At 44.8% G+C, this 12,879-nt stretch overlaps 1 protein-coding gene across 2 annotated transcripts in view; it reads left to right on the top strand.

Moving 5' to 3' along the window:
• Positions 1-1,549: 1,549 nt before the first annotated feature.
• Positions 1,550-12,879, top strand: part of MCU (mitochondrial calcium uniporter) — an 81,959-nt gene continuing 70,629 nt past the window's right edge. Inside the window, exon 1 of one of the 2 annotated variants that reach the window (XM_028729603.2) lies at positions 1,550-1,795. In XM_028729603.2, coding sequence (XP_028585436.2) covers positions 1,649-1,795 — 147 coding nt within the window. In that variant the 5' untranslated portion in view covers positions 1,550-1,648. The remainder of the gene's footprint in view (positions 1,796-12,879) is intronic. The other variant, XM_028729604.2, reaches the window with a different exon arrangement.

The following is a 12,879-nucleotide window of genomic DNA, read 5'->3' as shown; positions in this document are numbered from 1 at the left end:
GTGAAATGTTGGCCATAGTTACTTCCATCAGTATAACAAAAGTAGTGCTCTGGGTGAGAGCCGAGCCAAAGGCAGGCAGCAACTAGAGAGCCAGAGTCATGCTTGATTCCAAGACTGTGACTCTGGGGGAAGCAAGTGCTAATGCTAAGAGCCTCACAATTTTAGGCTCTTTAGGTTGCACATATGTGTAATATGTGCGTGTGTGAGTAAGTAAACAAACAAACAAACCATATGTCATAAAGACGCCACAGTCTCTGCCTTCCCACATTCCAAGGAAACCAGACCCTGGGCACATGCCTGGAATCCCTCACCTCTCAGAGTTTGGAATGGCATGCAACAATATTTACATTTACGATCCTGGCCAAGTCAGTGGTGGCTAAGTCAATTGCCCTATGGCTGACTCAGTAAACAGTGACTTGCGCAGGCCTGTTCTGTGAATTGACAAATGGACTAATGTTCTTATCCACCACACTTCTTGTCTACTTCTTCTAGAAGCCAAGTTCCACAATGGCAGCCGCAAATTCTATTGCCACAATGTCCCATTGAACTCAATGGCCGGCAGTAAAATTGCACACTTTGATTAGAACCCATCTCTTAATCTGAAATTGAACAGGCATCACCCCAGCTCCTCCCTGCCAGATTCTAGATATTCTTAAGAGCTGCACTGTTAGGCTTCCCTTTTCTGGATTTTGCAGCTGGTATGCAGAATTCTGGGAGACTCCTTTATATCTCTCACGATGGGAGGTCCCCTCGGGGCAGAGCAACGCCTTTCCATTCTGCCGCCTGCCAACAAGCCTTCCTGCCTCCACAGCCTCCCGGGATGGACGTGGCTCCCCTGCTCCTCCCGCCCTTGGCTGCTCTGAACTCTTCCGAGGAGAAAAGCGTGGGCGACACCTTCGAGGGAGCCAGGGAGCGGATCCGGCAAAACGAGGCATCTCGCGCATTCTGCACCAAAAGGGCGAGACCGAAATGCCTTCATAAGCAACCTGACGGCGTTTGGGACAAAGTACAGTCTAAGAAGGCAGGCAAAAGAAGAGCCGCTTGGCTTCTTTCTGACTGCATTTACGCATGTGATCTTCGCGTTTGCCGAGCGCTTTCCCCAATAGCCATGCATCGAACAGCAGCCAAGGGTGAGATTTCCCACCGGCGCAAGCTTCACCACGTCTACTCAGAAGGAATTCCTACTGAATTCAATGGGGCTGAGGTCAGAACTGCAGCCTAAACCCTTGAGGACTCGCGGCTGGGATCGCAGCACCCACTTTTTACGCGTCTCCACAGGGCACCCCCTCAGCCTCTACCTGAGCTCGGCGCGCCTCTTCATAAGCCGCTCAGTTATTCCCTCCCTGTTTCTCCCGCCCCTCCACCTTCCCCGTTGACGGACAGCTCCCGAGGCGCCTTGTCCCGCCCTCCCTTCCCAGCTCCTCGGCGGCGATTGGCGGCGGGCTTGGCCGGGGATTGACACGCCGTGCCCGCGCCCTCCAGCGAGGGCGGAGCCGCGCGATTGGCTGGTTCCGTGTGTGTGTGTGTGTGCGCGCGCGGGCGCGCGCGGGGAGTGGCGGCGGCGGCGGCGGCGGGGACTCTTCCCCGCCCCCTTCCAGCAACCCCGCAGCGCTGCCTGCCGGAGAGCGGGGCGGCTTCCAGTTGAGAGATGGCGGCCACCGCGGGCAGATCGCTGCTGCTCCTCCTCCTCTCGAGGACCCCCGGCGGAGGAGGAGCGGCGCTGACAGCCGCCGGCTGCTTCCCGGGGCTGGGGAGGCACCGTCAGCAGCAACAGCAGCAGCAGCGGCACCGGACGGTGAGTGTCCCCCTCCGGGCGGAGGCCGGGAGCGGGGCGGCGGGACAGGTATTGCCAGGGCGAGCCGGGAGGGAGGGATTCGGCTGCCCTTCCTGCGAGGCGCTTGGGGGGCTGGGGGACGCGGGACGTGCCCGGTGCCGCCGCCGCCGCCGCCCGTCGGAGCCTCCTGGCTCTCCCCTCCTCCCGGGCAGCCCAGCCCTTTCCAGGGTCCGCCCCGCCAGCGGAGGGACCGCCCGCCCGGGAGCAAGGGCGACCCCTTCCTCCCTCCTCCCCGTTGGGTTTCCCTGGGCGCTTTCGTGCCTCTCCTCAGCAGCGGCGCCTCGGACAGATCAATGCACCTCGCGCGGCTGGCTGGCTGGCAAGGGAGAGCGAGAAGGCGCTGCAGGCTGCGGCGTGCAGGGGCAAAGAGGCGGAGGAGGGAGACGCCGGCGCTGCTGCTGCTCCTGCTCCTGCTGCAGCAGCAGTGACTTGGAGGAGTCTTTGCTTGCTTGCTCCCCCCTCTCCTTCCCTCCCCCTCTTCTCTATCCACCCCGGTGCTGCATCCCCTTTTTATCTTAGCACACCAGCCGTGCCCCTCCTTACGTGGGCCCGTCTTAACTTGATGACAGGCTGAAAAGGGGGGTGGTGGTGGTGGTGGTTCACAAGTTGCTCGCGAAGGAGCGTTTTTGGATGGGGGGGGAGGACATTGGCTTGGTTCCAATTTTTCATTCCAAAGGGACAGGGGCAGGAAGCCTGCTGGGCGATTTCCTTCTTAATTCACCCCTTCGTTCCAGGAAGGGAAAGTCAGTGGGGAAATGGCACAGGGGTCTTTCCGCCTCTCTCCCCCCTCCCCCTCTCTCTCTTCAGGCTTCTTAGAGCGACAGTATGTCGTGGCTGCATTCCAACCAGTGATTCCTCCCAGTTGTAGGAAGTCTTCTGTCCCCCTGCCCTTTCTCCTGAGAAAGTTATCTGTTAAGCTGAATCAATGCAGAACCAGGCTGAGCTGAATGCAAATCGCTGTGCAGCAGCGCTCCGTTGTCTGAGGCTTTTTGCCTGTAATGTTCCGGTTGTCGAATGACTGAAGTGCATTGGTCTGTCAGGATGGGTGAACTCAGGACTGGGACGGAATCCAGCTGATCTGAAAGTTCAGTTACCTCTGGCAGCAGGGAATCTGCACATGGCAGCCAAGAGTTCACAAGCGAAACTGTAAAGATGATACAAAGGTTGTATGTTTGTGTGTGGGCCTGTTGCTGAACTTTTGTGGAGTACTTCCCCATGGCTACTATGGAAGCTTTGGCGTCTTCCTAGTTAAGCCCCACTTCCTGGTCTTATGGTTGCATTCAATTAAACTATGTAGTGTGGATCGTATTTCAGCGTGTCTAGGGAAATTCAGTCAATGTAGACTTTTATGTAATGATAAATGTCAGAGCTGCTATGTTGCTCACTCCACCCAAAGCTCTTTAAAGGATTCTCTGCAGCAGCCTGTTAGGAAGTCCTTGCTCTCCTGTGATCTAAAAGGCCAGCCAGCGTTTTAATTAAGTTGCTCAAATAAAACTGATGAAATGTACACTATAGAAGCAATTTTGATGGAACTAGAGAAGAGCACAAGGCCCCATGTATGCGGTTCATCCAGATTTTACTACGCTATATTCTTTTGTTCTGTCAGGTTCATAAGCACTTTGTGTTGGTTTAACACTGAGTATAGGGAAATGACTTTCAACCACATATGCCAGAATAAGTTTGATATAGCCTACCATAATAGCTTTTTGTTTTGCAACGGTGAAACAGGTCAAAGCCGCTATGCAGAAATGAAATTTTCAACAAGATAGTAAATGGTAAAGTGGCTCGTAACAAAAACTTACTCACATCGAGTGATCTTAGTAATTTTCCTCCTTCGAAAGTTGTAAAACTTTGCAAATCTGGTATACCAAGATCTCAGGTAAATAGGTTCCTTGTTCTACTTGACATTTAATGCTTTTATATCTCATAACTTTTACTTTTTGCGACCTGCGGTTTTGACATGTTAGGCCAAATGCAGAAGAATAAGTCATTCTAATGAAACAGGTGTCTTATTCAGGATCTGCTAGACTTCATTACTTTAGCTAAATGTTGATAACAGAATCTAACAGAAATATAGTATTAGGCTTAAGTATAAAAAAGCTTCGAAAAGTAAACTATTGTGTTGTCCCCACCCCCAATCTTAATGATATTGAAGGGAGAGATTTATTGATGTATTAATAGGTCACTGATCACAGTCAACCAATGGATCATCTTTGTTACTGGACTGTGTTGCTGGGAAATCAAATTGTTTTTGATGAACATGGCTGCATGGGTTATTTACTGCCGGTGTAACAATAAAATCAGGAATGCATTTGAAACACAAAACAGCTTATTTCAATGCTCTTCTTGTCAAATTACTTTGTTTCATTTTCTCCATGTCACAATCAATCATTCTCAAGCCATAAAGTCTACATGATGTTTGAGAAAAACAGGCCAGTTGTGTAGTGTGTTCAGTTTGTTTCAAGGTTATATTATTTTTTTTCCCATTGAGCAATCATCCTATGTATGCAGTAGATGGCACTCTGCATTGTGCTGGTGGTTTATAGGAGACCAGGATAGTCTCTGACGACTTGGCTATTCTAGTATGCGATGGGAAGGAATGCTGAAGTTGATTGACCTGTATCTGGCAGATAGCTCATGGATCTCTATGGCCTCTATGGTCAGGTGGAAGAGCCTCCTCTAGTTGACCTGGCAGAGTACAGATTTTTAATCAGGTTGGGAAAACCAGAGACAGGCAGCTGGATCCTGTTTGTACTACTGATGACAGAAACCAGTATGCTCTCAAAAGCATTTGGTTATATGGGTTTGACCCTGTGAGTGAGATGGTTTGCCACTTGCTATCGGCTTTTTAAGATGGAGGGACAACCGTAAAGCCAGTGAACTTTACTTATTTGTCCTCTTTCTAATGAGCAGCAGTCTGAGCTCTGGATAGGCAGATTTCTCATACGCATGCCTGCTCGTTCTTGAGCTCCTGCCCATCTTCTGTGTGCTGTTTTTTGCACTGCGTAAGGTATCCTTTTTTTATCCATATGGTTAAGGAATGTGGTTTCTGTAATGAATGATAAACAAATTGAGGGAACACCATGTGACTTCTTGGGAACTGGAAGAATTCCTTCAGTGCCTCTGCTTTCTGCAAACCATACAAAACTAGTGCATCTGTTGTCAGCCTAGGAGTATAGAACTCCAACATGCTGCCTGTGTATGTAAGGGGTGGACTTTCTCCTTGCCCTGGCTTAGCACAACATTGAGGTTATAGTGTAGCTGCCCTATAAACCTCAACTTGGTTAGCAGATGCATACCAGGATTTGCAGTTCACCAGGGAAATATCACCTCCTGGTGGATGGATTAAAGAGTACATAGTGATAACATTTGTCACAGTAGAGTGACAACTGTTACAACTGACCAAAATGTCACAAAACAGGCAGCAAGTCCAAAGGTAGGCGTTACACAATTGCAGTGGTTCTCAAACAACCCCCTCTGGGGCCACACTTTCAGAATAAAAAACAACAAAAACACACCAAGGTTTTTAGTGATAACAATGGAAAACAAAACAAAAAACAACTCCTAGCAGGGCTTGATCTATAACATAGAACACAGCTATTTTATAATAAAACAATGCAGCTACATAAGAACAGGAATCATTCATCACAATATAATTATAAACAAGCCTCTTACATATGTACCTTAAGTATGTATACAAACTCAATGAGAGGTATAAGCTTTAAGTATCACTTGTCGCTCTAGCTCTGATTTTGCAAATAGAAAAATGTTTTTGATGAGCATGGTGTACTATACTATACTATACTATACTAAAATGTCTCTTTTGATTGTCCTGGAATCTTCCTGCCGCACTTACCATCCTTTCCTGCCGCACCCTTTGAAAAACCACTGCAAAATTGTGACTGTTTGATTGAATCCATTTTTCTCCTTGGTATTTGTGCTCGAATAGATTCTGCATCTATAGTTATAACTAAGGAAGCATATTCTCTGACAGTCCCCTGATTAGATCCATAGCTCCTTAGCTTCATTCAGAAAGTCTGCTGCATCATGTATCTTCAGATCATGCCTGTGGGACATATTCAAAGTAAATCTTTGAAAACAGTACTTAACAAGGCCTAGTTAAAGAGCAGATTAAAAAAAAAACCAAAAAATCAGACAGGCATATAGCATTCTTTTCCACACACAAAAAGAGAAGATTTTTTATCTGAGAAGCACAGTCAAGGCTATGAAAAATGGGGGAAGGGTACATTCTAGGACGAGCTCTGCTATGTCCCCAGGTGAACTTTTGAATCTGCTCTAGGGTTAGTGATTTCACTCAAACTAAGCTGTAATTCCTAGTTTTCAAGTAAACTTGTGGAGATTTTCCAGTGTGGTGTAGTGGTTAAGAGCAGTGGACTCATAATCTGATGAACCGGGTTCGCTTCCCTCCTCCTCCACATGCAGCTGCTGGGTGACCTTGGGCTAGTCACACTTCTTTGAAGTCTCTCAGCCCCACTCACCTGACAGAGTGTTTGTTGTGGGGGAGGAAGGGAAAGGAGAATGTGAGCTGCTTTGGGACTCCTTCGGGTAGTGATAAAGCGGGATATCAAATCCAAACTCTCCTTCTTCTACGCAAATAAGGGAAATGTGTGTGTGGTTTTGGGGGGAGCATTTTGCTATGGTGAATGATAAATGCGTTCCTGTCTGTTTTGCTGCATGCTGACCCAGCCCTTGCCAACCTGGTGCCCTCCAGATGCTGTTGGACTAAAACTCTCATCAATCAGTGTTAGAAACTCAGATATATAAGCCTGGTGCCAAATGGCTCCTTAAAACAAGGTCACAGTTTCCAAAGTGGAATGACTTGTTGCCATTTTGGGACAAGACTGCTCTAAAGTCTTTATTTTTTCAAATGATGGGACTGACTGTGATTGATTATCAGCTGAACATCTGGCTAGTTCAGATGACACCCTTGCGCTAGGTGAAGAACCTTCAGAACTTAAAGAAGAAAAGTCACTTGATCCAGGGACAGTCCACATATATATTGGCCTGTCGCTACAGGATGTGGTGTTTAGTGTGTGAAAACAGTCAAGATACAGTGATCCCCAGGTATGCACCTCCAGGTGGTGGAGATGTCAGGCATTCTGGCATCTGATTGACAGCCAGGTGCAAAAGGCACCTGGCTAGTTTTGAACGCTGCCCATCATCACCAGCAAGCACAGCAAGCTGTTGTTGATTGGGGTTGATGGTAGCGATAATACAACTGGAGGGTGCTAGGCTGCTGAACACTGGACTAATGGAAAATAACTCACCTGCTAATGCAAGTAAACCAAAGAGGATGATTATGTCAACCCATATTTCTTCTATGGACACAAATTCAATAAGAGCAGAATGGGGGCTGTCAAAACTAAACGTAAGCAAGATCCATACATTTGTAGTCAACTGTGTGGCTTGAAGATTTGTGACTGTGCATATCCAGCTGCTATTTGTTATTGTCTGCTCGTATAACATATACACTTTTTACATTGGCTTTACCTGACTGACTGGTGAAGGTTTTCTAGATTTTCATTGAGTTCACCCCACCCCCCATTTATAATTAAGGATTGTTTTCCTGCACATGCATATTGATGGTGAGCTGGGATACAGGGAAGAAACAGCTGGCTGCTTTTTTTGTGGAAAACTCAAAAAACGGAACCTGTAAACAAGGCGCTTTGATTGGCTGAACGCAGTGGGCACTTAAAAAAGTTATAATGGAACAACTTGGTGTATTTAAAGGAGGGGGACATGAGAAACAGAGATCTAAACAGAGGCTTGCAGCTCCTTTAAGAAATCTTTTAAGGCATATCTTTCAGTGGACTGCAGTCAAGTTCTTCAGATGTTTGAAGCATTATTCTCCATTGGCAGGTGTAGAGATATGGAGGAAAAATTGTAAAAAGTGAGGTCAGAGGGAGATGACATGCCAAAAAAAAAAAAAAAAAAAGCAGATGGACAATTAAGTTAAAGTCTAAATGTACATAAAACGTATCAACCAAATCTCACCTGTGATGAGGCTCTGTTACTTCTGTCCTATGCTACAAATTTATGTTTGCCAGTCATTTGTCTGACCCTTCATCTGCCTTGACAGCTTTAACTCATTTTGATTTCTTTCTTACTGAGTTAAACATGCCTTACTTAATAACATCTTGAACTTGGCTTCCTCACTTAACTTGTTCCACCCTTCATGTCCCTCCACCCATGGCAACAACCATCTGCTTGTGGTAGAGTGTGCTCAGAGCTTTGTGCACACAGCCTGCTGTTGCGTTTGACATTTTGCAGAATGAGGCAAGAGGATATTAAACAACTCTTTGTTTGGTGGGGATCCTTCCTTTTCCTTTCACCCCCCCCAGCCCCCTGCCACACTTGGTTCAGAGGTGAATCTGACAGAAATTAGCAATTACATCTGGAAAGTGGTTAGCGTTCTCAAGGATCTGGTGGGTCAGAGGACCACAAGTCTCATTACACATGCAAGAGAGATGCTTGGGTGAGAGGCAGTAGGTTCTCCAGTTTCTCTGGTGCTGTATCACAGGTTTTTTTGAGGCTCCACATGGCACTTCCTGACTCACTTCCACTTTCTTATTCCTGCCCTGTTTGTTGGAAATGTGTGTGTGTGCTTTATGGGAAGAATGTCTGCTTCAGAAATAGCTATGAGTGAGAGAAGCCAAGCCAAGGCTACTTCAAATGTATGTTTCCCCACATGAGAGCCGCTTAAAAAATGTTATTGCTCCAAGGAGCAGGGCGCTACATTCCTTAATAATCAGTACGATTTGAGGGCATAGTGTAGTAGTAGTAGTAACACTTAGGTGATATTTGGAAATGAGTGAAGAGTGTGGGCAGGGAAACTATTTTAAATGCTTCCAAGTAACAGCCACTGCTCTTTTTAACAAAATGAACATTTCAAAGTTGAGGTCACCTGGGTGAACCAAGTGCCTAGGATTTTTCCTGTCCTTGTCTAGATGATATCGATGAAACACAGTCACAACAAAACACAAGCATCTTCTAGTTATGCTGCCACATATCTGAAATAATGCATATCGTTTAAAAAACAAAAATCATACAGCTGGATGCCTCACTCACTGCTAGGTGGTTTTATCTAACGCTAGTAAATATTAGCACCAACATTTTGTTACTTATCAGGATTTTGTAGCCCATGTGGTCATTCTCCTTGTGCAATAGACCTCTATTTGCCCAGTGGAACCCCCCCTCCTTTGCATCCCCTCTCACCTTCAAAACCTATTCCAGAGGTGGGAAATCCCTGGAGTCAATTTTGGGGGTGCACAGGGAGAAGAGAGGAAGAAGAAGCATGAGTGGAACACTCTCTCTGTGTGTGGTGTTGGATACAACCTTGAATCAAACCAATTAATTAAAAAAAGATAAAGAACCCTAAATACTGAATTACTTATTTATTCTTGGGATGTCTAAAAACTGAATCTCTTCCCAAGCTATTTTGGATCCATTTTTCTTTTTGTATTGCCCTGGCATGACTAAGGATTAGGCAAACATATTGCAAATGGAAACTTAAGCATCCCTGACCATCCATAATGGCAGCATTCAACACACAAACAAGTTAAAAGCAATCCCTCTGGAAAGTCTCTGTGGGCCTCATAAGCTCAGCTGTAATGCCCTATAATGGATCACCGTGAACTTGCTGTTGTCGAAATACTAAGTGGAACTGTTGAGTAGGTTCACAGATAATAAACACAAAATCATAGAATTGTAAAGAAGTATTGAGACTTATTCTGGATGGTCCATTGCTTTAACGTAAGTTCCCAAGGCATCTCATTAGGCAAATATGCTGGTCCCTGGTGGTATAGAACTTCAAGGCAAGGCTTTGTTAAGGCTGTTTGGATGGCTGTTCATGCTGCCATGTGGTTGCAATTGCTTTGCAGCAGAAGGTAACTGTTCAATGAGGAATTAAAGGGTTCTGGACAACATAGTCTAACAGCATTTTGGTCACATTGCAGATGCTAATGTTGTAATTTCACCAGCAATGGTACCTATGCAAAACTGATTTCTTGAGAGGCGTGGTATTGCTGATATGCAACTGGTAATCAGAATAACACAATTATTTTAGTGTTGATTTAACTTTACAACCCACCTGTAGGAAAAGAAATACCTTTATACCTATTGAGCACAAGGCTTTTGGTTATTAAAATAGCAGAGGACTCAGTGGTATTGACAGAATAAACTTTGTGGCAGTTCCTGGAGAACAAACTTCCTAATGTGTTAATATACGGCATATTGGAATTAAAAGGTGCAGTATCAAGAAAGCTTGAATCTTGAAGAACACTTTACAAAATGAAACAGAAGTATTCAGCTAGTTAGCAATTATGGCAAAGCCAAATTGTCCCTATCCTTCAATAGTATGATTTATCCAAAGAGGTTATGTGTCAATTCCAAGTCCAGCTTCTGTTCCTGAAGTATGTTTTCAGCTTAATAGCAATAATACATTACTTCTATTTAATAAAGTATTGGACTGTGAACTCGCCAACTGATCCTTTTATAATTCTTGGCAGGAAAAGACAGAATGCTCCTATCAGACTGCTCTTGGAGTTGAAGTCCAAGAACTTATTCCATGCTCTAGCATTCTTAATGTCCATCTTGATCCTTGATATATGACCCTTGTTATGTATTCTGATTTTAAGGTGGAGCTGTTTTCATAGTACATGTAAAAATGTCATGTACTACCTGCTGCTCTTGTGAACTTCTTTTGAAACATGTTTGCTGACTGCCAGATGTGGTGTGGTGGTTAAGAGCGGTAGTCTTGTAATCTGGTGAACCGGGTTCGCGTCTCTGCTCCTCCACATGCAGCTGCTGGGTGACCTTGGGCCAGTCACACTTCTCTGAAGTCTCTCAGCCCCACTCACCTCACAGAGTGTTTGTTGTGGGGGAGGAAGGGAAAGGAGATTGTTAGCCGCTTTGAGACTCCTTAGGGTACTGAAAAAGTGGGATATCAAATCCAAACTCTTCTTCTTCTTCTTCAGATTACTTTTTATGTCCAGTTCAAAGTGCTGGCCTTTTTAAAGCCATAAATGGTTTTGAGTAACTCGGGAAGCATCTTAATGAAGCTTGAGGGCTCTGAACTTTTCTTCTTTTTTAATGTGACTTCAGCTGTTAAATTAAGCAACCTGTTTGCTTGTTTTCTTCAGTTGATTCTTCTTTCTAGCTGATTTACCACCTCAAAACCATGCCAAGAATAAGAATTGTTTCAAATTAGGTAGCCTAATTGAGATTATTTTGTTGTATGAACAGTATTGTTAATAGCTTTTGCAACTCACTTAGAGTTCTTCTGCATGAGTGTTAAGAGCAAATAATTGTCTGTTGTGGAGCTAATATTTAAAGAAAAAATGGTATTATGTTTTTAAGAGCCTTCTAGGACAGGGTTTCCCAAAGTTGGGTCTCTAGCTGTTTTGGGGCTACAACTCCCATCATCCCTATCTTGCAGGACCAGTGGTCAGGGATGGTGGGAATTGTAATCCAAAAACAGCTGGACACCCAAGTTTGGGAAACCCTGTTCTAGGATCTAAGACAGGACACTCTACGTTTGTCCTCTTGTCCTTGAGCCAGTTTTCACACTATTCTGATTGGCCACCTGACAGAGAAAATAAAAATGACTGTATTGAGGAACTAGAACTTTTGTCTTTCTTACCAGAAAATTTGCATATGAAAATAGAAGTTTTGAAAATGGTGATATGCTGGGTTGAGTACCAAGCATCTTGATCACGTAATAGATCTGTTGCTGGACTCTAGAACTTAATGTTGTTGTTGTTGTTTAGTCGTTTAGTCATGTCTGACTCTTCGTGACCCCATGGACCAGAGCACGCCAGGCACTCCTGTCTTCCACTGCCTCCCGCAGTTTGGTCAGACTCATGTTTGTAGCTTCGAGAACACTGTCCAACCATCTCGTCCTCTGTCGTCCCCTTCTCCTTGTGCCCTCCATCTTTCCCAGCATCAGGGTCTTTTCCAGGGAGTCTTCTCTTCTCATGAGGTGGCCAAAGTATTGGAGCCTCAGCTTCACGATCTGTCCTTCCAGTGAGCACTCAGGGTTGATTTCCTTAAGAATGGATGCGTTTGATCTTCTTGCAGTCCATGGGACTCTCAAGAGTCTCCTCCAGCACCATAATTCAAAAGCATCAATTCTTCGGCGATCATCCTTCTTTATGGTCCAGCTCTCACTTCCATACATCACTAAGAACTTAATGTGAGAGTGGGTAAAAATGGAAAAGAGCCCCCACCCCCACCCCCCGGGAATACTTCAGATCAGCAGCTTTCCCTTTTCTAATTTCTGAATATTTTGGAACAGTTAGTTTCATGATCTTAATGATGTCCGATAAATTCACTTTCTGATTACAAGAATGACATTCCTCATTTCTGTTCTTGGTCCCCCCCTTTCTTTCGTTCCTTAGTATTTCATTAAGTGTACAGTTGAAGCTGGTCTATTCTTCTTATTCTTCAATCTCATTTCTTGCTTGCTGATAGGTTTGGTCCCCACCCAGGCAAAATGCCTCCGCAGATGAGAGTTTTAAATTGATAATGAGTTGACTTCCCTTAATGACAAGCTTTTAAGAAACAATGACTGCAGAGGTATAGCAGGCTTTGTTTCTTGAGATTTACCTCTCAGTTAGTGTTGGAGAGCCAGCCAAAAGTTATGTAGTTATAAATCAAACCACAGGAGTTGAAGAATTGTTGGCTGTCAATAACAGAGAATGGATGCATAAAACACTATCCAAAATGATTGATCATTGCAACATTTTAAAGGTAATTTCCACAAAAACTTATTTCTAGGCATTTGGCAGAACTGAACTGCTTATGTAAAGCAAGTTATATAAATGTAATATAAATTAACATCAAGCAAATAATATAAATTAATCTAATTTAGTTGGCTGCATGCTGCTTACTTGAACAGACTCTGCTTTCAGAGAATATGCAGAAGAAAGGTTTTGAGAGAGAGCATATTTGAACTCCTGATTACCGGTATACGTTTCCAGGAAGACAAAACTGGAGTCTTGTGTATTTATGGGAACCTGAGACCA

This window comes from Podarcis muralis, chromosome 6, assembly GCF_964188315.1.
Source record: "Podarcis muralis chromosome 6, rPodMur119.hap1.1, whole genome shotgun sequence".
NCBI classification, from domain to species: Eukaryota; Metazoa; Chordata; class Lepidosauria; order Squamata; family Lacertidae; genus Podarcis; species Podarcis muralis.
This window is presented reverse-complemented; position numbering and strand designations above follow the sequence as displayed.